Consider the following 25,637-nt stretch of genomic DNA (forward strand, 5'->3'; position numbering starts at 1 on the left):
ACTAAATGTAACAAACACACTATGCAATGATGAATATTGAACCTTGAACTCTCAAGTCTCAAGGACGAGGGTAGAGATAATGAGCTAAAGAGTGTATCATACTCTAACAGATTCTGAAATGCAACAAGGTAACCTTTGAAGGTGTCTAGCAACAGCAAACATAGCCTCCAAAGGTGCCTAGGTTTCTTCAAAGAGTATCTAAGTATCTAGCATTGATATCATGTCAAGAAATACCCTAATACAAAAACACAAATACAATCATACAAAAAAGCACACACTGGTAACTAAAGACAATTAGAATTAGGGTAATATAGAGACAATGAACATAGCAAATGATGAAATGAATGAATCTAAATAGAATACAATGTTCACTGTAGCAAACACACTATGTAGTGATGAATATTGAACCTCAAACTCCCATGTCTCAAGGATCTGGGCAAAGATAATGAGTTCGAGAGTATGTCGTACTCTGACAGATCCCGAAACGCAGGAAGCCAGCCTCCACGATCAACAAGGGCTCGGAAGGCAAATCACAATGTGTAGGGGGTGCACAACTGTCTAGCACCTAACAACACAAGGAAATGCACACTAAAATGTGATTGGCAAAAGAAATGCATGCTCTAAATAGAGCTATCTCCTCCATCAATACACATGACAGACATGTCAAAGCTTCTAATATCCCCATCTAACTCAGACTCAAGCTCACAAGCAAGGGATGATAGTGCATAACAAACATGATTACTAACACCATGTCTCAGATCCTGGGTGTGGCTGAAGGCCAAAGAAGATGTGGATCCGAGGGTGACACAAAGAAAGCCAATGCCAATGAATTCCTTCGATATAGACAACCGATAAAGAAGCTCCTCACGATCCTGGAAATCCCCTCCGAAACACTAGGGGCCAAGGAATCCATAATTGCATCACCAATATTGCCCCCCTCTAAAAGGGATGGGAGATTTAAGAGACCCACTAGAAGAGAGGGTGGGGGATGGGATGGAACCTATGGGATAGATGGTGCACAATCGGGAACGGGTGCAATAAGTGACAATTGCTATGTAGGACCCTATATAAGAGAAGGAAATGGCACTTGTATAGCCCTCTCCTATCAACCTGTCGCTAAAACAGCTCTTGAAGAAGAATCCTCAATAAAGATGCATTGCTTGATAAAGACAACTTAGGTATTGGAGTCTAGTAAGGCCATAAATTGAGAGGAGTGGAAAGCCCAAGTCTAGAATGTGCACTGGAACCGATGATATTCCATGTCTCTAGACTTGCAAATATACTAATTTTGCTGTATTTGGCTGTAGAAGAGCCCAAATAGAGAGAATAATCAGCTACATCTGCAAGAAAACAATTGTAGATGTCCTACCTTTGTCAAAAGCATCTGTAAAAAACAAAAAAAACCTATGTTTTCTGCAGCAAACAGCAGGTTGAAATTTTGTGTTTTCAGCAATAGGGTGGTGTTCTCTAAAGGAAACCTCTGTCCTCACTTAGGTGATGATACCATGTGAGTGAGCAACAGAAGAGGAACACGAACAAGGAGAAAAAAGGAGAGAAGACAATAGGAGTGACAAAGAAATCTGCACTCAATCTGGAAAGAATGTTGAATACAATGATGGACTGATCAGTCCTTGCACGTATCCCAAAGCGCCAGTGGGGGCACCGGATCAGGCTGGAAAATGATAACAGCACTGGAGATGGTGACAGAGACTGTGTGCAGCCAGCAGCCCCTACTTGAGATAGAGACGAATGCTACAGTCCGAGTGTGCACCTCCAATAGAAAGAAAAGAATGATCTGCCCCAAGTGGAGAGTTGGCTATATATGACCAAAAAACCCTAACATTGGCCGACCTCCCAAAAAGACCTCCAGATATGCAGTCAGCCAGTATAAAAACAGTCTGACTAGCACATACTGCTCACAAAAATGATGCACACAAGGAGATGCACATTAAAATGTGACTAGCAAAAGAAATGCATACTCTAAATAGAGCTGCATCCTCCATCAAAACACGTGAAAGACACGTTAGAGATCCTAATGTCCCCGTTTGACTCGGACTAAGGCTCACAGGCAAGAGATGACAGTGCATGACAAACATGACTGCTAAAAAAAATAGTCTACTATGGCTAATCAGTCTATCTGACGTATGATGAGGATCTTTCATTTTTGTGAAAAATAGAACACATGGAGAGATGTTGAAAAAGTTCCAAGACATAACAAAGTGAATGTCTTCCTTTGTCAGGCCAGGCTTTGGTCCACTTGAGTACTTCAACTTTCATGTCTGCTCTTGCCATAGTCACATGCAAGATGCCAATAACATTCCTAGGGGCGACCTAGCCAATCCAATAACATTCCTAGGGGCGACATAACAAAGTGAATGTCTTCCTTTGTCAGGCCAGGCTTTGGTCCACTTGAGTAATTCAACTTTCATGTCTGGTCTTGCCATAGTCACATGCAAGATGCCAATAACATTCCTAGGGGTGACCTAGCCAATCCAATTGTCCTAAAATTATGCATCTCTGGTGGATGAGGTTGAATCAAACTCAGCCCTTGCTGCCAGTTGATGTTTATCATTAGGGGAATTTCATCCCATGCAGTTGTTCTTGTTCCAGGTAACGATCCGTGTCAAGATCTATACCCAATGCTAAACAACAGACCAGAAGGACAACCTTGACTTACAGAGAAGAAGAAACCCCTTTGCCAATAACCATCTTTCAGATTTATTTAATTATGCTACAGGGTGAGCCATCCATTGACCAAACCCTTAGCTTGGCTAGCCTCAGCAATGTAATCACAAGGGGGTGTATTGTAAGGTCTTTTAATGTGAGTTTATCTTTCTAACTGAACATAGCGCATAAGTCATCAATTGGCCAAATGTGTAAGCTTGCATAGCCATGGCAATTTAATTATAATAGACAAAGCTATATACCTTTTGATGGTGAATCTACATGAGCATCAGATCTTGGTTCATAAACTTCAAATACTCCCTGCACTAAATATCTTGTAAAGAATCTGCCTTCTAGTAATAGGCCCAAAAGACCTGTCTTTAAGAGGACCCAATCTGGCTGTGACCATCCTGCTTGTACATTACCGGCACCAAAAATTACAACATCCATGCACACCCTTGCACATATGCATATGTAAAAATGCCCATAAAATCTCTGTATTTCAATGTATGTACAACATACTAACACCCAATATGCCTGCACATCTACTCCATGTCTCCTTGGTCAAAAAGTAACTTTGAAAAGAAATGAAATATGAGAAGTCTTAACAGTTTGCAGTTGCTTAACCTTAGATGTGTTGTTGTAATCATTTTTAGTTTTGTGAAAAGAGTAACTTGTAAAAGAGATGAAAGGAGAAGACCTTTGACGTGTTTTATCTTTGTATTTATCATAAAACTAGCAAAATACAGGTTGCACCACTTACAGTAAAATTCTATTAGCTGCACTTAGCTAAACTGACTACTCTAGTACATAATCCACCATCAAGAAACCCAGAGCAATAAATCCCAATATACTAACCTCATGAGCAGCATGAGAAATGAAGTAGACAGTGTAATTGTCCTTGGCCTTTGCAAAACCAGCAGCTAAAGCCTGCAAAGACATAACATCAAAGAGATGAACAGCTAAAATAGCAACCTAGGAGATAAAGGAAGTCAAACCAACAAAGAGAATGGTAAGAAACATGTAAATGAAGACTTTACAAATATGTCACACTTCATATCAATTCAGAGTGAAAGAAGTTATTCCTACGGAGACTGGAGACTATTGTTGCTGCTGATGGAGGACCATGGCAGCCTAGCATTCACTGGATTTTTCAGCACATCTACACTACATGCCTTGGGAATGGTTTTGAGGTCAGATTTGTTGCTGCTATTACCCAAGCTTGGAGATGAATATCTGCATGACTTCACCAGATTGATACAGCCACTATTGAAAAGAAGATGAGGCAGCCTCTTCTCTTCAAACAACTACTCACAACAAAGAAACACCACACCGTAGGAGAGAGAGGACACTTTTATCTTGGGGAGTTTCTCTTCACAAATAGCTTCTAGAATGGGAGAGTGGGTACTAGCGCAGAGAGTCTACCTTTTCGTACATGAGGATGGCCAACTCAAGAGAGAGAATCTGGATCAATCGGAGTTCAAAGGTTGCTCTCAACAGAGGACTAGGCTTGTGCCTCATTGTCACAAGATTCAGTATTTAGACCCAGACCTTGAGACATGCATGATGGATGCATGGAGATATTGAGCATATAGGAGGAGGCCTCTTCAGAGACTACAGTAGGACATTGGGGAGTGGGTTTGGAAGATCCATTTGCAAAGACACCTAGGGATGTCCCCTTCTTTGGATACACCACCAGATTGGGGATGAGGACCTAGATAAGCAAGATTAGAGTGATGCGAGCAATGACTCAATATTGGACTGCACAGGGTATCTCACAACCTTTCCTTGCTGACTTCTGGAGAAGATTGGAGGATAGCCTCAAATACAGAAAGATTTCACTCTTCTTGTGGTTATCATCCCACAAAAGTTTAGCAATTGGCACTTGGCTTGGTTATCCCTTGTGTAGATGCAAGCAACAAGAAAGAGACAAAGACACTACATTTGGGATTGCCTTAAGGCTTAGGAGGTATGGAGGACAGCCCTTAGGATGGTGTTTCAACTTTCATGGCACACAACAAAGTCCATGATAGTGACTTGGGGGACAATTGTGTGGATCACGAACCTGTGGATATGAGGATCTCCAGGGGATCCATGCCTGTATCATCTTGGGACAAGTGTTCAGCAACACTATCAGACCAGATTTTTCCTGCATAGTGTGGACTCAAGGGCACTGTCACAGATGAGAGCTCATAGCCAGCATCATTGTTGTGAGAGTGGCAGCAAAGGAAGAAAAAGAACACTTGAGCAAGATGAGAACGAAGGCAAGAAGTGTCACAAGTGGATGCAGCAATGGAAGCATAGACAAGCGCTGAGATAAATTGTTAAACACAAGACAGAAGAGAAAGAAAACAGAATAACATTGCGACCAAGGTTGATGTCAAGGGAGCTAATATTGCTTGGTTCACCTTTTGCATATCAGTCATAGCTCCATCTCCCATTCTCCTAGCTGCACCATTCTTCTACCCATTGCTTTAGAGCTTCCCAAAGCATTGGGCTTTGCTTCAACAATTGTCCTAATGGTAGGGAGACTGAGGTTGGTGTCAAGGGAGCTAATAGGCTATTGCTTTAGAGCTTCCCAAAGCATTGGGCTTTGCTTCAACAATTTTCCTAATGGTAGGGAGACCGAGGTTGGTGTCAAGGGAGCTAATAGGCTGTTGCTTGGTTCACCTTTTGCATGCCATTCATAGTTCCATCTCCCATGTTTTCCATGGCTGTGTTGTTTAGATCATGAGATGGGACTTGGGGTGTTCAATTCCTTAGAACTCAGAGATGTGCTCAGGAAATGGAATCCATATATCAAATATGAGCCTTTGAACATCTGTGACCATGGATTCCCTGCATAGAGACAGGGAACGTCTATTCTGGCACTTAGGAATAGATTAACGCATTCCGGGAGATCTGAGCCCAGGAAATGCTGGCGGAACATTCCAACCCGTTTTTGCCCATACTACCCCATTCCCTGTCCGTTCCCTGTTTGGAACGGCCATTCCAAACGAGGCATTTTTTTTTAAAGCATCATTCCTGCCTCGTGTCCCAACTCCCGCATGATCGTCTGCCCCGACTCCCACCTTAAATCTCGCTTCCCTGTCATCCGCCCTAACTGCCTGTCGTCTGCCCCGACTGCCACCTCAACTCCCGCTTGCCTATCGTCCACCCTAACTGCCACCTCGACGCTTGCCTACCTGTCGTCTACCCCGACTCCCGCCCCGCCTCCCACTTGCCTGGCCCGACTGACGTCCATGGTCACACCTGTCATCCACGGTCCGCCCCTGTCGCCCATGATTAGGTAACTCTCTCTCTCTCTCTCTTTTTTTCGTAAAAGGTAATTGTATTAATTACGAAAAAAATACAAGAGTACTTGATTACAAGATACATGACGACAATCTAAGCCATCATGTGAAGAGGTTCTAAGTACTACAAGTTACAATGTCATGGCAAGGACGCGGAGGAAATTGCCATATGCCAGGGACGGAAGTCCTCCCTAGAGAGCAAATCAGAACGATGGAGAAGAGCTAACTGCCAATACAAGAGGCCTTTAAGCCTCACAATATGCCGCTGAACATTATAGACGGAGTCAAACAGAAAAGCATTCCGAATGGTCCAGTTATGCCAACAGCCCCAATATCGAAGAAAGTGATACATGAGCTTCATATGTGGCTGTGCGGGAGTGGGGTATTTGGGCTGGCCAAATACCCAATCAAAGGGGCGCAGGGTGATACCAACCACCCCTTGCCAAACAGCCGACAAAAATAACCAGACTTTCTTAGCGACGGGGCAAGAAATAAATCGGTGGCGGGCGGATTCCATAGTAGTGGTGCAAAAGAAACAGGTGCCATTGGAGATTCGTCGCTTGGAAAGAGCTGAAGCAAGCGGAAGACCACCAATCATCACTCTCCAAAGAAAGACTTTATATTTAAAGGGTGTCTTGTTCAACCAGCCCTCCATCACAGTTGCCCTCCACCATGACCGGGATTTACGCAATCCCCATAAAGCATTCGCTTTAGTAACTAGCCATTGATGATCTTTAATCAGAAGATGATACACTTGGTTAGCAGAAGCTTTGCTCAAATTCAGCCGGCCTTGTAGGTCCCAATCCTGCCAGGGATGATCCGAAGCAAGGGCAGGAAAGGGTTGTCTGCTCTGGAGCACCGTCAAAAGCTGTTCCCATAAAGGCCTATATCCACGAGGGATCCTGAAAAGCCTCCTAGCTGTATGAAACGATATAAGCACATTGCGACTGGCAAGGGTGGCATCCGCAACAGAAGACAAGCCCAAACGTGCCATCCGGTTGAATTGTGGTCTAAGCTCATGTTTACCTTCCCACGAAAGTAAACGCGAGACTGCTAGTAATTCCAATTGAAAAGAGTTAGTAGCTAAGCGATCCTCCGTTGGATGCCACTGAGCCTTCTGAAGGACGTGTTTCCAGGAACATACCAAATGAGTAAGCAGCGATGAAGAAGAACTGGAGAACCACGAATCAGCATTAAGAACATGCCACCAAGAACTCCGAATTTGGGTATTGCCATGCAGAAGCCCATGGCCCTCAAGGAAATAACGGGCTATATCGACCCACGGATGATGGTCCGAGCACATGGCGCGGAAAAGAGACCAACGGAGTGCCTACATGTGAGTTTGGGCATCTAAAATAGCTCCGCCACCAATGCGTTTGGGGATGCACACATGCGACCACGAGATCCAGGAAATACCTGCATACAATGAGTCCTTCTTCCATAGCATGAAGCGAATAGACTAAGTAAGAGCATTCAGAGTCGTAGTAGTCCAGGGCAACAATGGCAAGAAATATGTGAGCATTGGCAACATAATTGTCTGGGCTACTTTGAGGCGAACATGGAAGGGCCAGGCGTGAGACTTCCAATACATAAACTTAGCCACCATTTTCTGAGAAATCCACTGCAGAAGCTGCTTTGGGGGAACATCAACACCCAAAGGGTATCCAAGATGCCTGACAATGGAGCCACGAGGAACAACCAGACCCTGCCAGTCCAAGGACTGCAAATCCGACTCCGTGCAGCTTAGAATGGCTGATTTGAGCGCATTGATACGAAGGCCTGACGCCTGACCAAAGAGACCCCAAACATCCAATGCTTTTCGAAGGTTATCCTTGTCCGCACGCAAAATCATAAAGGTATCATCCGCCAGGGATTGGCTAATGAAGTGCTGTCCTGTAGGAAGCGACAGTCCGGCCAACTGAGAAAAGGCTGCCATATGAGATAACATGGAAAGAACTGGATGTGTCGCAAGGGCAAAGAATAGAGGGCTCAAAGGGCACCCCTGTCTGACAGAACGGGCAAGGACAAACGGCTCAGTAACACCTCCGTTCAGCATGACTCGCAAAGACGCCGCAGCACTAATGGTGTAGATTAGACGAGACATCCGAGCACCAAAGCCCATAGCAGACATAAGTTCAGCAAACGAAAGACCAGTCCAGATAGTCAAAAGCCTTTTCCAGGTCCAGTTGAATCAGTACTACCTCCTAATTAGAATGCCTTGCCTAATCAATTGCCAGTTGAGCATTCAATACATTGTGCAGAATATTTCGGTCCTTAATAAAACCATACTGGAGAGGGTGCACAAGGGCAGGGAGATGCTTATGAAGCCGATTCGCCATTACTTTGGAAAAGATTTTGTACATTGAACCCATCAAAGAAATTGGGCGCCACTGTGTCAACTTAGATGGCGAAGGAACTTTTGGAAGCAGTTTAATAAGTCCTTGTTTCCATGAGGAAGGCATGATCCCCGTTTCCCACACCTGCTGAAACAAAGCCTGCAATGGTTTCGCCAGTTGAGTAGCAAAAGCTTCAAAGAACTCATTGGTGAGACCATCCCAACCCGGACTTTTATCCTTGGGCAAGTGTAACAAGATGTCCATAACCTCTGCCTCACCAATATCTGACTCCATAGTAGCTTGCATGTCCTGCGGAAGCTGATTGCGGACCAGGTCATAAAAAACCGAACGGGCCTGAGTAATTTGGGCTGAAGGTGGAGAAGCGGAACCGATAAGGTCGCGGAAATAATTCCTGCACATATGCACAATAGTCTGTGGATCCAGGATAAGGTGGCCTTCTGCATCCTCGAGTCTGGTCATATTCTCTCGAGCAGGAGAGGCGTGGAGAGCTCGAAAGAACTTATGGGTCTGACATGCACTATCTTGCAAAGTCTCTGTCAGATGTTGCAATTTGGCCTGCTGATATGATTTTAACTGGAATTCTTTAATAATATCAGCCACCCGCATGGCCAGTGCGAGCAGAAATGCATCATCCGCAGTGTCCACCAGAGCAGAGAGCGAACCAAAACCAGCAGGTCCTCTGCTGCCTGTCGACGCTGCCGACAAAGAGAGGTGTGATAGATCCCATACTGCCGAGCAACCCGCTGCACATTAGAGAGCAATCTTTCAAATGACGCAGTGCCCTGCGAGGAAAAGTCCAAGAAGAATCTGTCAAGCAATTGCTGCATATAGCCCTGAAAAATTGCATGGTTCAAGTAGGACGAGTTGAAACGCAAAGGGAGTCTCTCCAGAAATTGCTTGAAAGGTACAATGGGTTGTGCAAGCAACTCGAGCTGCAGAGGGAAATGGTCCGACAAGGCATATTGCTGCAACACTTTTATTTCGAGCATCTCAGGAAGAAAATCATCATTCTACATGATATATATACGGTCCAACCGCGACCATGTTGTTGCATACTGGGCCGAATGGAAAGTAAACCCTGTAGAAGACGGGTGTAGCCAGGACCAGAGATCTTGCTTAAGAACAGCAAGAGCCAACTCATGCCACACACGACTTTCCGGCGCATCCATTACCGAGTGCTCCGATGTGGACTGGGAAGAATCAACACACATATTGAAATCCCCCATGAAGAAGCCCCGTCTGCCAAGTGACAAGGAGGTCTGCAAAGTCTACCAAAGCTCCCGGCGAGATAACGAATCATTCGGAGCATAGAGGCCAAGTAACCATAAGATTTCCCCTTCGAATAAAATTTCAACCACCAAAAAGCGGCCATGAACATCATTTTTAATAAGAACAGGCTGATATTTGGCATGTACAATCATGAGCACACCCGAATAATGCATGGCCTGTGTTCCTGCATAGAACAAACGAAAGCCATGGCAATCCACAACTTTTCTGGCGTCACCGTGACTCTTGTGCTCAACAGCGCACAGGACATCCCACTGATTCTCATATAATGCAGTCCACATGGCATGTTGCTTGTGTCGAGAACAAATTCCTCGCACATTCCACGTGGCTATTTTCATGTGTATGCAAAACAAAATCAGGTACCAGGCACAGCTTGCCTCGATTTGACTTTGTCGGCGAGAATGTCCAGGATTCCCTCATCCAAGAAATCCGCCAACACCGCAAAAGAGTTCTGAGGACCAGATTTGGAAGTAGACGGCATATCTGCTGGCTTGGGGTTGGAACGTGGATAACGACGGTCCCACGGGGTAATGACGTTGCCTCTGGTATCAAAAGCCAGCTTTGCAGGTGGACCCTTTGGACGATCCGAATACATTTTCCTGGCGGGCGGAGGACGGGGGGCTGAGGAAACCATAGCAGGAGTAGAGCGCTCGGAAGACAACATTTCCTTCCTGCGCATATATGTACGCATGGAATCTTGTGAGGTAGTAGGCACAGTATTCTCCATGCCAGCAACAACCTTGTTGCCTTTTTTTGCACGTACTTCAACCCAATCAGTGGCACGGAAATCCAGACCCGAAACCTGTTGTTTACCTTTGGCCAGAACTTGGGGCGGGTGGATCGTATCCAGCGACGGAGCATCACACACCATATCTTCCATGGGCGGCGCAACATGGCCAACATCTGAAATGTGTTGCTGCTCTAGGCATTCGGCCATAAAATGCCCCAACTGTCCACAGGAAAAGCAATGGCCTGCAAAATTGCCCCATTTCAAACGAAAGTGTAATGGATGCATGCCAGAGCAATTGAGGCGTAACCAAGCAGGCCTTTTCCTTGCAGTGTCCCATAACATACACAAGCGGTTGCGATTCACAGCCCTGAGACTGGGAGGGACCAGAACCGTGCCCACAGCGGCCATAGCATCCTTCAATAGCGGCCAATAAACAGCCGGACAATTTTCCACTTCTACCCACATAGGGCATTCACGTTGCAGCAGGCGCTGAAAATCTGCCATCGGGCACCATGGAACCACATGAACCAACCGGCGATCAAAAAACAAAGGCAGTTTAGACAGGAGAGCAGCATGGTGCGTCTCAGTTTTCAAGAGGACCTCAAAAAAACCGCGGGACCCAACAAAAATCTCTTCAACACATTCCCCTTGTAGCAGACTCTACAGCCATTGGCGAATACGGGAAAGCAGCGGGATTCGACCAGTGAAGAAGAGTATCACAGCGCGATCATAAAACACCGAAAAGGAGCGTAGGACAGTTTTTGGGTCCATGGTGGCTTCTAGAACATCGTCAAGTGTAGAGTCAAAAAAGACTTCCTAATTATGTTGAACATATTCGCCAAGCAGAGTGTTGGCAAATTCCAACAAATGCTCCCAGTCCACATCCTGAGAGTCCACAGAATCCGAAGCAACCTGCGCATAGGAACGATCCTGAAGAACACCTATCTCTTCCGAGGTATGCTTGGTACGTTTACCCGCAGGTTGGATGTCAGGACCCGGGGGCATCTCTTCGGTGCACGGAACCATATCCTCAGGTTCCTCAGCATCAGAATCCGGGCCAAGTGCGGCCACCGTTTGGTCTATGAAATCCAGATCCAAACCAACCATCTTGTATGACGAGCTGATCTCGAAAGAGGACTGACGCACAGTGCAGATCGTTGTCGGCTGAGTTAGAAGTCTGCACCCCTGTAAGCTGGTTTCGCACACGGCGGAGGACGACCCTCAGGACGTCACACGAACAGGTTGTAGGCGTTAAAATCTGGGGCGACCACTATGGTGGCTGACTGGCGAGGGCAGCGCCCGACAGGCGAGGGTGGTGACCGACAGGCGAGGGCGGACATCAGGCGTGGGCAAAAATCAGGCGTGGGCAGAAGCCCTGACGCACAAGGCGGACGGGCGTGAACCACGCGCAGAGCCCGCAGTTCAAGCGGGCGACAGCAGGGCTGGAGGCGCAGCTGACGGGCCGCTAGATGCAGGCGACGAGCCTGCGGGTGACGACAATAGGGTGGTTACATGCGACGACAAGGAGACAGGGCGGCTGCAGACGTGGTGGCACGACAAGCAGCCGACAGGGGGGGACGGAAGGCGGGACGAAACAGGGCGACGCTCAGGGGCGAGACGGCAGGGACGCGGGGCCATGTGACGGAAGGACGACGGACGAGCTCACCCGACGAAGGACAGACGGCAACGACCACGATTCGCCATCGCGCTCTCTCCCTCTCTCTCTCTCTTTTCGTGAAGAAAATTGAATTAGATAGTGAATATTTACATCAGACCATCAGGTCAACATTCTCTCTGTAACTCTTACTTTCTATTACAACTAGGATTCGTTCCTTTCTCTTTCTATCATGTACTACAGCCGTGATCGCTCACATCGAGTACTTGACGGTGGCTCGGGAGATATGACTGGAGCTTGATCAGATGTACAATCGGATAACCCTTATGAAGCGGGTTTCTTTGGAGGTACAGATGCGGACTTTGTCCATAAACAAGTCTTCTTCGCTTCTTGGCATTTTCAGTAAAAGGAATGTAGGCTGAAGTAGCACCAAAGTTCGGGCATTTTTAGCAAACATTTAACACATGCATGTTGAAATTTTGACTGCAAATTTCTGAACTTTTGTTGAACTTTATTGATTATTTGTCACTTTTATATAGATGGCAACATTGATATCTATGGGATCTTCATCATCCTCAGCAGGTACTTCGTCAACTACTGGACGAAGTCAAAGCACTACTTGGTCATGGTGGGATGAGGTAGATGCAGGAGTGCCATTGAGAGGTGAAGGGACTCGCTCTTGGAAATGTAAACTTTGCTCTTATGCTTGCACTAGTGGGGTTGATAAAGTGAGAGCCCATCTTCTACATGAGGAGGGGAAAGAGGTGTGTTTTTGCACCAATGTATCAATTGAGAAAAGACAGGAGTTACTTGACCACATAGCCACTTCTATGGGGAATTCACATGCCAGAAGGACACCAAACATAGCAGTGGATCCAACAACATGGACTCCAAGGCCAGTAGGGCATGGTGCTTCATGCAAAAGACCACCAAGATTAGTGGCTACGCAATCTTCTCAAGGGACATCAGTGGCAGCAAGTCATGGTGTTAGACAGAGTTCATTGCACACTTCATGGAAACCAAAGAAAAAAGAGGAAACGGATACAGCAGTGGCACACTTTTTCTACCATGACCATATTGCATTCAAATCAGCCACATCACCTTATTTTTTAAATATGGTGACAAAGATTGCAAAGAATGGACACACATGTAAGTCTCCCCTTCATTAGAAACTATCAAGACTACATTGCTTCAAAAGAAGAAAGCAGCAGTAAATATTCGCAATCAATGGGCAATAAATGGAGTGACATTGATAGCAAATGGATGGAGTGACACACGCCATAGGTCCATACATGGTGTTGTCGCATATTCTTGAGGGCATGTATACTTCATTGGTAGTCATGATGCTTCAGAGACTGGAAAGCATGCAGATGTATTGGTATCCGAGTGGTGCGAGGCAGTGCAAGCTGTTGGGGCAAAAAATGTAGTGCACTTTGTGGCAGATGGTGAACCTACAAACAGGGCAGCAAGAAACATTTTAATGGCAATGTATCCACATATCACCTTTAGTCCATGCATGGCGCATCGCTTGAATAACTTGTTGAAGAATATTGGGGACTTGCCATGGATTGCATCTCTTGTTGCGAAAGGCAACAAGATTGTCACATTTATATGTAATCATTAGTACTTGCATGCTGAGTTTTGCAAGCGAAGTGACAAAGAACTTCCTAAATACTTGGATACCCGATTTGCATATAACTTTCTTATGCTTGGTTGATTGCACTATTGCAAAGGTGCAATTAGAGAGCTATTTGCTAGTGATGAGTATGAAAATTGGACTGGGGCTGCCACTGCTACTGCTGTGTAATGTAATGCATATGTCTCTGATAGAGATTTTTGGAATGAGATGAATCACACCAACCAAATGGTTGATCCTATCATGCCACCAACCAAATGGTTGATCCTATCATGCACATGTTGAGGCTTGCAGATGGCATGGATCTATACATTGGAAAGATCTATGAAGGTATGGATCGCATGATTGAGAAGTTGAAGAGTTTGGAACCAAATGCAGACAGGTATAGGCAGATCAAGGAGTTATGCATCAGCAAATGGAATGAGTATGACTCTCCTATGCATGCTGCATATGTGCTAGATCCTAAGTTTCAAGAAAAGATGCAAGAAAGAGACCTTGAGGTGGTCAAGGCTTGGAACACATTGCTTGCAAGGCTTTATCCTAGCCGTGAAATGCAACACAAAATTAAAAATCAGCTCTTTGTATATCGGCAAACATTAGGGATGTTTGGTACAGAGGATGCACTAGAGGACAGGACAAATATTGGAGTTGCTTTATAGTGGGAGGACTACGAGGCAGAAGCTCCAAAGTTGCAAAGTTTGGCTATTCGTATTCTTAGCCAAACAATTAGCTCTTCTCGTTTAGAACAACTATGGAGCTCATTCAATCATATTCACTCAAAGAAGAGAAATCGTCTTGGTACAATGAAGACGAATGACCTAGTTTATGTGAGCTCCAATCTTCGCTTGCTAGCTCGTACATCAGTTGCAAAGGCTAATTCTTTTATACGTTGGAAAAAAAATAACGATGGTGATGGTGATGGTGATGGTGATGGTGATGGTGATGGTGATGGCCAGGATGCTGTTCAACAAGATGAGCATTCACGCATAGTGGAACCATCTTCCAATAACGAGAGCACTTAGCGGCTAGCCTCTTGGAACTTCAAAGTATTGAATTGGAAATTGGAGCTCTTGTAACTTGGATCTTTAGACTTTAAAGTTCAGTGCATATTTTGTGTCTTTCCAATGCACACTTGTTGGACTTATGCAACATTGTTTATTACAATGTTGAATGCGACAATCCATTGCTGATTACAATGTTTTAAATCTTTATTATTGTTGAAACGTGATTATTATGTCTCTAATATCACGAATTATGGTTAATATCTCTAGATTCTAAGACTTAAGTGTCGATTCTCTCTCTCTCTCTCTCTCTCTCTCTCTCTCTCTCTCTCTCTCTCTCTCTCTCTCTCTTTTTTCGTAAAGGGTAATTATATTAATTACGAAAAAAAGTACAAGTTTACTTGATTACAAGATACATGATGGCACTAAGCCATTATGTGAAACGGTTCTAGTTCTAAGAGTTACAAGGTCATGGCAAAGATATAGAGGAAATTGCCATATGCCAGGGACGCAAGTCCTCCCGGGAAAGTAAGTCAGAATGCTGAAGAAGATCTATCTACCAATACAAGAGGCCCTTAAGCCTAGCAATATGCCGCTGAACATTACAGGCGGAATCAAAAAGAAAAGCATTCCGAATGGTCCAGTTATGCCAACAGCCCCAATATCGAAGAAAGTGAAACACGAGCTTCATATGTGACTGTGCCGGTGTTGGATATTTGGGCTGCACAAAGACCCAATCAAAGGGCCTTAGCGAGAAACCAACCACTGCTCTCCAAACGGCTGACAAGAACGACCATATTTTCTTAGCGATAGGGCAAGAAAGAAATCGGTGACGGGCAGATTCGACACTGGTGGTGCAAAAGAAACAATTGCCATTGGATATTCGTCGCTTGGAAAGAGCCGAAGCAAGCGGAAGACCCCCAATCATCACCCTCCAAAGGAAGACCTTATATTTGAAGGGTGTCTTGTTCAGCCACCCTTCCATCACAGTTGCCCTCCACCATGACTAGGATTTACGCAATCCCTAGACCGCATTAGCTTTAGAGACCAGCCAGTGATGATCTTTAATCAGAAGAAGATAGACCTGGTTAGCGGAAGCTTTGTCTAAACTCAGGCGGCCTTCAAAGTCCCAATCCTGCCAAGGACGATCCGAAGCAAGGGCAGGAAAGGGTTGTCTGCTCTGGAGCACCATCAAAAGTTGTTCCCATAACTGCCTGTATCCACGAGGGATCCTAAAGATCCTCCTGGCTGTACGAAATGATATCAACACATTGCGACTGGCAAGGGTGGCATCCGCGACTGAAGTTAAGCCCAAACGTGCCATACGATTGAATTGTGGTCGAAGCTCTTGTTTACCTTCCCATGAAAGTAACCGCGAGACTGCTAGCAATTCCAGTTGAAAAGAATTAGCAACTAAGCGATCCTCCGCTGGATGCCACTGAGCCTTCCGGAGGACCAGTTTCCAGGAACATACCAAATGGGTAAGCAGTGATGAAGAGGAACAAGAGAATCGGGAATCGGCATTAAGGACATGCCACCACGAACTCTGGATTTGGGTATTGCCATGCCGAAGCCCCTGCTCCTCAAGGAAATAATGGGCTATAACGACCCACGGATGATGATCTGAGCACATAGCACGGAACAGAGACCAACGGAGGGCCAGCATGTGAGTTTGGGCATCCAAAATAGCTCCTCCACCCATGCGTTTGGGGGTGCACGCATGCGACCAAGAAATCCAGGAAATGCCTGCATGCAAGGAATCTTTCTTCCATAACATGAAACGAATAAACTGAGTCAGAGCATTCAGAGTAGTAGTAGTCCAGGGCAGCAAGGGCAAGAAATATGTGAGCATTGGCAACATAATTGTCTGGGCTACTTTGAGGCGAACATGGAATGGCCAAGCCTGAGACTTCCAATACAGGAACTTAGCTGCCAGTTTCTGAGAAGTCCACTGTAGAAGCTGCTTTGGTGAAACATCAACGCCCAAGGGGTAGCCAAGATGCCTGACAATGGAACCACGAGGCACAACGATACCCTGCCAATTCAATGACTGCAAATCCGACTCCGTGCAGTTGAGAATGGCTGATTTCAACGCATTGATGCGAAGGCCGGAAGCCTGACCAAAGAGAGCCCAAACATCCAATGCTTTGCGAAGGTTATCCTTATCCACCCGCAAAATCATAAAACTGTCGTCAGCCAAGGATTGACCAATGAAATGTTGTCCAGAAGGAAGCAACAATCCAGCCAACTGAGTGGAAGCTGCCATATGAGATAACATCGAAAGAACCGGATGAGTCGCAAGGGCAAAGAAGAGCGGGCTCAATGGGCACCCCTGTCTGACAGACCGGGCAAGGGCAAATGGCGCGGTAACGCCTCCATTCAACATGACTCGCGAAGACGCCGCTGCACTGATGATGTAGATCAGTCGAGACATCCGATCACCAAAGCCCATAGCAAACATAAGCCCTGCAACAAAAGACCAGTCCAGATAGTCAAAAGCCTTTTCCAGGTCCAATTGAATCAGTACGACCTCCTGATTAGAATGCCATGCATAATCAATCGCCAGTTGCGCATTTAACACATTATGCAGAATGTTTCGGCCCTTAATGAAACCATATTGAAGAGGATGCACAATGGCAGGGAGATGCTTGTGGAGCCGATTCGCCATTACTTTGGAAAAGATTTTGTACATAGAACCCATTAAAGAAATTGGGCGCCAATGTTTCAACATAGACGGCGAAGGAACCTTCGGAAGCAATTTAATAAGTCCTTCTTTCCATGAGGAAGGCATAATCCCCGTTTCCCACACCTGTTGAAACAAAACCGTCAATGGTTTCGCCAATTGGGTAGCAAAAACCTCAAAGAACTCATTGGTGAGACCATCCCAGCCAGGACTTTTATCCTTGGGTAAGTGTAACAAAACATCCATAACCTCCGCCTCACAAATATCTGACTCCATAGTGGCTTGCATGTCTTGCGGAACCTGATTACGAACCAAGTCATAAAAGACTGAACGGGCCTGAGTAGTTTGGGCTGAAGGTGGAGAAGTGGAACCAAGAAGATCGATGAAATAATCCCTACACATACGCACAATAGTCTGCGGATCACGGACCAGGTGCCCTTCTGCATCCAGAAGTCTAGTCATATTCTCTCTAGCAGGAGAGGCATGGAGGGCTCGAAAGAATTTATGAGTCTGACACGCATTATCGTGCAAAGTCTCCGTCAGATGCTGCAATTTAGCCTGCTGATACGATTTCAACTGAAACTCTTGAATAAGATGAGCCACACGCATTGCCAGTGCTAGTAGAAATGCATCATCTAGAGTGTCCATCAGCAGAGAACGGACCAAAGCCAGCAAGTCCTCTGCTGCTTGCCGACGCTGTCGACAAAGAGAGGCATGATGGATTCCATACTGGCGAGCAACCCGCTGCACATTAGAGAGCAATCTTTCAAACGAAGCAGTGCCCTGAGAGGAGAAGTCCAGTAAGAATCTATCAATCAATTGCTGCATATAACCCTGAAAGATTGCATGCTTCAAATAAGATGAGTTAAAACGCAAAGGGAGCCGCTCCAGAAATCGCTGAAAAGGTACAATGGAGTGTGCGAGCATCTCAAGCTGCAGAGGAAAATGGTCCGACAATGCATATTGCTGCAACACTTTCATTTCAAGCATCTCAGGGAGGAAATCATCATTCTGCATGATGTATATGCGGTCCAGGCGCGACCAAGTTGTTGCATACTGAGCGGAATGGAAAGTAAACCCTGTAGAAGACAGATGCAGCCAGGACCAGAGATCTTGCTTAAGAACAGCAAGAGCCAACTCATGCCACCTACGGCTTTCCGGCGCATCCATCACCGAATGCTCCGATGTGGACTGCAAAGAATCAACACACATATTGAAATCTCCCATGAAGAGTCCCTGTCTGCCAAGTGACAAAGAAGTCTGCAAAGTATGTCAAAGCGCCCGGCGCGATAAAGGATCATTCGGTGCATAGAGACCAAGTAACCATAAGATTTCTCCATCAAGTAAAATTTCAATCACCACAAAGCGGCCATGCACATCATTTTTAATAAGAAGCGGTTGATATTTTTCGTGTACAATCATGAGCACACCAAAATAACACATGGCCTGTGTCCCTGCATAGAACAGACGAAAGCCATGGCAGTCTACAACTTTTCCAGCTTCACCGTGACTCTTGTGTTCAACAGCACACAAGACATCTCACTGATTCTCATGCAATACAGTCCACATGGCATGTTGCTTATGGCGAGAACAGATTCCTCGCACATTCCAAGTGGCTATTTTCATGTGTTTTTGTAAAAGAAAATCAGGTACGAGGCACAGCTTGCCTTGATTTGACCTTTTCTGCGAGAATGTCTAGGACTCCCTCATCCAAGAAATCAGCCAACACGGCAAAAGAGTTCTGCGGACCAGATTTGGAGGTAGACGGCATATCTGCTGGCTTGGGAATGGAGCGGGGATAACGACGATCCCACGGGGTAATGACGTTGCCTCTAGTATCAAAAGTCAGCTTAGCTGGTGGACCCTTTGGACGATCCGAATACACTCTCCGAGTGGGCTAAGGACGGGGGCCAGAGGAAGCCATCGCAGGAGGAGAGTGCTCCGACGGCAACATTTCTTTCCTGCGCATATAAGTACGCATGGAATCTTGTGGCGCAAAAGGCACAGAATTCTCCATGCCAGCAACCACCCTGTTACCTTTTTTTACTCGTACTTCAACCCAGTCTGTGCCATGGGAGTCTAAAACCGAAACCTGTTGTTTACCTTTATCCAGAGGTTTAGGTGGGTGAATAGCATCCTGCGATGGGACATCACATACCATATCTTCCATGGGTAGCGCAACATGCCCCGCATCTGAAGTGTGTTGCTGCTCTGGGCATTCGGCCATGAAATGCCCTAATTTGCCACAGAAAAAGCAGTGTCTTGCAAAATTGCCCCATTTCAAACGAAAGTGTAAGGGATGCATGCCAGAGCAATTGAGACGTAACCACACAGGCCTTTTCCTGGTAGTGTCCCATAACATACACAAGCGATTACAATTCACTGCCCTTAAACTTGGAGGGACCAGAACCGTGCCCACAGCAGCCATGGCGTCCTTCAACAGTGGCCAATAAACAGCCGGGCAATTTTCCACTTCAACCCATACAGGGCACTCCCGTTGTAGCAGGCGCTAAAAATCTGCCATTGGGCGCCATGGTACAACATGGACCAAACGACGATCAAGAAACAGAGGCAGTTTAGACAGAAGAGCAACACGGTGCATCTCAGATTTTAGCAACACCTCAAAAAAACCTCGGGGCCCCACAAAAATCTCTTCAACACATTCCCCTTGTAGCATGCTCTGCAGCCACTGGCGAATACGGGAAAGCTGGGGGATTCTACCAGTGAAGAAGAGTATCACCGCGCGATCATAGAATACTGAAAAGGAGCGCAAGACAGATTTGGGGTCAACAGTGGCTTCCAAAACATCTTCCGGTGCAGAGTCAGAAAAGGCTTCCTAATTATGTTGAACATAATCGCCAAGTAGAGTGTTGGCAAACTCTAGCAAATGCTCCCAGTCAACATCCTGAGAGTCTGCAGAGTCCGAAGCAACCTGAGCATAGGAACGATCTTGATGATCCATTGACTCCTCCGAAGTGTGCTTGGTGCGTTTGCCTGCAGGCTGAAAGTCAGGAGCAGTGGGCATCTCTTCATTGCACGGAACCATATCATCGGGTTCCTCGGTATCAGAGTCCGGACCAAGCGCTGCCACCGTTTGGTCTATAAAATCCAGGTCCAAGCCAGCCATGGTGTATCACTGCGTATACCGGTCAGAGGCCGAACGAAGATCTCACGGGAGGCAGGAACAGGCCGTTCTTCCTCTTCGCAGGCAGAGACGGGCTTGTTCCCTTTGCTGGCTCACGCTGTCGCGCGCTCTGTGTGGCAACCTGGGTGTGACTGGCTGCTGGCCCTTGGTGGCAAAACGGACAGATCAGGGCGGGCAGCAGGCAGGGGGCGACTGAACGTCCAGGCAGAGAGCTCTCTCTCTCTCTCTCTCTCTCTCTCTCTCTCTCTCTCTCTCTCTCTCTCTCTCTCTCTCTCTCTCTCTCTCTCTCTCTCTCTCTCTCTCTCTCTCTCTGTGTGTGCGGTGCGCACTGTAGGGCGACCAGCTGTTCGCAGACAGGCAGTGGCAGGAGTCGAGCCGCAGGATCAAACAGACCCCACGCGGGTCCGAAGGGCGAACGCAGGCAGCGCGTGAGGTAGAGGAGCACGTCGGCGGGTCAGGAGAGGCGCGTTAGATCCTCTCGCGCTCTCTCTGAGACGGGCATGGACAACGGCGACGGCGACTGACGCGCACAGGCACAGGTGGGCGAGCAGGCGACTGACGAGCGCAAGCGGACAAGCTCGGGCGACGGCGACTGTCGCGTCGCAGACAGGCGACTGAGGCGGCGGACTGGCGATGGCGTGACAGGCGACGGCTGCGTCAGGTACGATGGCGTGACAGGCGACGGCGGCTACAGACGTGACGACGGCATGTCAGGGTTACGGTCCCGCGCCCGCCATCGCTCGACTCTTCTCTCTCTCTCTCTCTCTCTCTCTATATATATATATATATATGTGTGTGTGTGTGTGTGTGTGTGTGTGTGTGTGTCCCTCCATTCTCGTTCGTTCTCGTTTCCCATTCCTGGTAACTATGATTCCCCGTCTTTGGCTAGACCGCCAAAGTGTCCCCTCATGTGAGCAGAAGACTAGGAGTCAATCCTGCTCTCTATCAAATACCAGCCTATTATAAACCTAGATATCAATCTCAACTCTAGGATTTTAACCTACCAAACTTCGGTCGGTGTGTCAAGGATGTCCCTCTCTAGAATCTATGCACCAATATACTTGTATAAATGAGGCTCAACAGCCCCATCTTGCCACCCTCTCACACTCCCTCTGTGGCATTGAAGAGTCCAAAAGAATGACCACATCACCAGGACTAGAAAGCAGCAAAGAAGAGGCCACCAAGCCCTTCCTGCGATTTGAAAAAGCAGATCCCTTCCACACCTTGGACTTTTCCTTGGCTCGAGGATTAGAATCTGAGTCTGAGAAAAAGCATGACTCATCGAAGAAGTCCGCATCCCACTTCTTCTTCTTCTCCTTCTTCTTCCATGAGACTACTAACTCCTTGCGATCCTTTTGCAATGGCCTTTCTTACACAGTGATAACACTAGGCCTTCGACTTATTCTTCTTGTCGCCCTTCTCTAAAGCAATAAAGACCTCACTGGAACCTCCACAATGAGACGAAAGTCTCCCCTATAAACATAAAGATGCCTCATGTTCAAGCAACATCGAGGACATATGTATAAAGCTCACAAGTGTAGATGATATTTGCATCCTCAAAGCATTTACCACTCCATCAAACTCCAAGGGGAGCTTATAGAGTACCGTTTCTACGATGTGCCTCGAGAAGGGCAAACTGCATGTGTTGAAGTTGGCCCTATACTTATATAACATATAGTAAAAAAGATTAAACAGTATCCTTAGGCTCAAACTTCATCTACTGAAGCTAGCCATGTCACTGCAAGCATGTTGGAAGGTGCCTTGTACAACATCTAAAGCTTGAACTATACTTCAGGAAATGTCCAAGAGGTAACCACTGGCAATACTTCTTTAGAAATACAGTGAAGAAAAGTAAAATACACGTGTTCATCTGAACCCCATGTAAGCATAGCTTTCTTATGGTTGTCCTCATCAAAATCTTCAAGAAGTGGGAAAGAACGCTGAGGACAAGGAATAGCTCCACAAATAGTATACCAAGTCGCTTCTGCACAAACCAGGCTTTCATCACAGGACTCCATGTAAGATAGTTTAGTCCATGTAACTTATCATATGTAGGAGTGCACGGAGGAGCCATATGGAGAGGATAAGAAGAGAATATAGAAGGTAAAGAGAGAGAGAGAGAGAGAGAGAGAGAGAAGGCAGCCAACGAAACAACAAAGACTGCACAAAAATAGATTTCACACGCATTATTCATAGAGTAATCCCAAAAACACAATGTTGCCAATACCAAAATCTGCAAGAAAACTATCAAAAGAAGTTGCCCAGCAATGGAGAAGATGTAGAAAATCCAGATTAAACACAGCAGCAAGGCAACAACAACACAAGAGCCACCAAATACTACCAAAGGGTCACAGACTAAAAACACAGATCCTGGAAGGATTAACGTTAGTTGACGCTGCATTAAATATAGCAAGCGCAAAAGGCAAGCAACAAGCAAGTTGTCTCCTAATCAACAAAGAAGGGGAAGGCCTAAAATCAATAGAGAAGCCAATAGCGCAAGAACCTAGATCCAACAATCTGATATCATGTTACAAGTGGATGCAACAATGGAAGCATAGACAAGTGCTAAGATAAACTGTTGAACACAAGACGGAAGGAAAAGAAAACGGAAGAAACTCTGCAAAAGAAGAGAACTCAAAGATGTGCTCACCAAAAATGGAACCCATATACCAAACATGAGATAGTTGCATACAAGAGTGAGTCATTGGCTACATGGACACTTGCACCGGCTCCTCTCTCCTACAAGAAGTACACTTGATGAATGATGATGATCGAGGAGAAAGAGGATCCCCACTACAAATAGGCAATAAGTATGCCAAATACAACAATCAGTCAACCAACATTAAATGCTGGTCGACTGGCATAAAATGCCACAAATAAATCACTACAATAATGCCTACAATAAAGATGGCCCAACCTTGACAAGCATGCACAAACTCACACATGAGCTGACAATCTTGCTAAGAAGAATATGATCTCAGCTGAATGATGAAGAAAGCTAATCAACCCTTGCATGTGCTACATTGTGTAGCTGTTATGAGGACACTAGGAATGAGAAGATAGAAAGTAATAATGAGCAACTAAGAAGTGTGTCTATAAATAGGCAAAAAACCCAAAAATTCTCTCAGGTGGCATAACCCTAAAGAAATCCTAAAATACTCTCGGGTGGTGTCTCGGCCCAAAAAGATGGACAAGGCCCAAAAATAAGGACAAACAACAATAAGTCCAAAGTGACCAAAAGCCGAATGCAATGAGAAAGAAAGAGAGAATGCAAAGAATGCTGAAAGGCAGGCTTTTCACATAGATTAAAGTGATGATATAAAAACACTATAACCCTTTGTTTTCTTGTTCCCAATCTCAATTAGGCTCTAACGCCAATGATAGAATGCTAATAGTGACTGCTATCATGTACAAAAATTAGGCTTTAGCGGGAAATTCGGATAGTCAAAAAGTGGGTAAAAGCTGTCTCAACTCACCTCCTAGCCTCACATGACTACTACTAAATGAAAATACTTTAATCCTTGGTAAGTTAATGCACCCCTGCCAAACATCACCTACTTACTTTGTCTTAGGCCTTTTTTCACAGAAATTAATTGGCTACTTAAAGCCAGCTGCTTAGCCTTGGCTGATGTCCACACGAATAACTTACACGTTCATATCAATTGTGTCCACTGAACCACATATACGTATAATTGAATGTACAGACAGGCATAGATTTCTAGTGTTTCCTCATCATGTCACATGCAATGATACACTCTTTATCATTGAGGACGGGTCCTATGTTCCATTGGTTTCACCTAGCAGGTTCTTGAGCGTTTATCCATCGCAATGAACGATTTGGGAGCTTACAGGAAGGCTACTACCAGCTGATCTTTAGCAAAGAGCATTGTTCAGGTGTGCCATCCTTGGTGAGATCTGGACTTCTACTGCTATCTACTCACTGACAGGATATTGAGCTGCAGGGTGACTAGCGGCACGTTTCAGAGCTCAGACAAGCCTATCATCTGCCAGAGGCCCACAGAGAGCTGGAAACAAACGCTAATGAGACTCCAGCGCAAAGAGACAATGCTACAGAGCCTTGCAGAGACTTGTTTTTTCTCTTGGGGGGGTTGTTTTCAAATTGTAGTTCTGGGCCCTGAATTTTTTAAAAATGTTTGAAAAGAACAGTGAACGAAGGGAACCGACAGCGATGGGATGGACATCGCCCTTCGTGCCGAACGCCATGAAAGCAGCCCTGGGTCTCCGTTTCTCACCGCCATCGCTGCTGGTTGCCATTCTCTGAATGGTGAAGTTCGTAATCGAAAAACTCCCTTCTTATTTTTGCGAAGGATAGAACTTTCACACCTTTTGTTCCTTGTAAGTGTTATTTTTGCGCGGGATGAACTTCACCCCTTTTGTTAAGCCCTTCCTTTCTGCCTTCGCCCTTACACACACACACCACCCCTCCCCCCCCCCCCTTTAACGGCTTTCTAGCTATACCATGGCGTTATCATCGAAAATACTTATATAAAGAGTAGTAGTGATTCAAAGCCCTGTCTTATTTTCACTTTACGTGTGATTCTCTATACCCAGTGGTGAACTTTTTTATGTGCGGCATCACGAGGGTGTAGTCCTGGGATATGCCTATGTTGTATCACTTCTTTGATTGAATAATACAAGAGTATACCTTAATCTTACATATCGTGTTACCTTTCTGTGCCGTGTTGAGTGCGTAATGAGTGCAGGTACATCACACCCCCCCTCAATGCCAATATAATTGGGTCACATATACTCTTCTAAATTAAATTGGCGCGCGCAACGATGTGGTTGGTTTTGAATCATTTGAAGAACAGCATTCAGTTTGTGTTGCTAAGAAATGAAATGTGAACATAAAACGTTTGTTTTGGAATTGTGAATCTTCTGTGATATATTTAACATCAAATGAAGGTAAGAGATTATGTTTATGGATGTTGGAAAATTTAGCAATTCTGTTGAAGGTTATTTCAATATCTAATTCGAGTTCAAACAATTATAAATATACTTTAAAATGAATTTTTTGAAAGGCATGGATCATGTACAAAGTAGAGAAATCGTACTTATTTATTCAGTGTTGAGAAGCATAAAATTGATCGTGTACAATGTATTGTTATGCTAAATCAAGTTTCTTCTCTTCAAAAAGTGATATTTTTCACATCTCGTTGGATGTTTATATAGATTATTGTAGCCTGCAATAGTCACACTCTTTTT

General features: G+C 45.6%; 1 protein-coding gene across 2 annotated transcripts in view; it reads right to left on the reverse strand.

The window, feature by feature from the left end:
• Positions 1-24,760, reverse strand: part of LOC148030555 (UDP-Glycosyltransferase superfamily protein) — a 129,188-nt gene extending 104,428 nt beyond the window's left edge. For both annotated transcript variants that reach the window (XM_087686906.1, XM_087686905.1), the window contains exons 1-2: positions 24,597-24,760; positions 3,523-3,594 (exon numbers count right to left, since the gene is read on the reverse strand). In XM_087686906.1, coding sequence (XP_087543032.1) covers positions 3,523-3,594; positions 24,597-24,686 — 162 coding nt within the window. In that variant the 5' untranslated portion in view covers positions 24,687-24,760. The remainder of the gene's footprint in view (positions 1-3,522; positions 3,595-24,596) is intronic.
• Between the last annotated feature and the right edge of the window lie 877 nt (positions 24,761-25,637).

This window comes from Lygodium microphyllum, chromosome 10, assembly GCF_053477565.2.
Source record: "Lygodium microphyllum isolate KBCC chromosome 10, Lygodium_microphyllum_v1.1.10, whole genome shotgun sequence".
Taxonomy (NCBI): domain Eukaryota; kingdom Viridiplantae; phylum Streptophyta; class Polypodiopsida; order Schizaeales; family Lygodiaceae; genus Lygodium; species Lygodium microphyllum.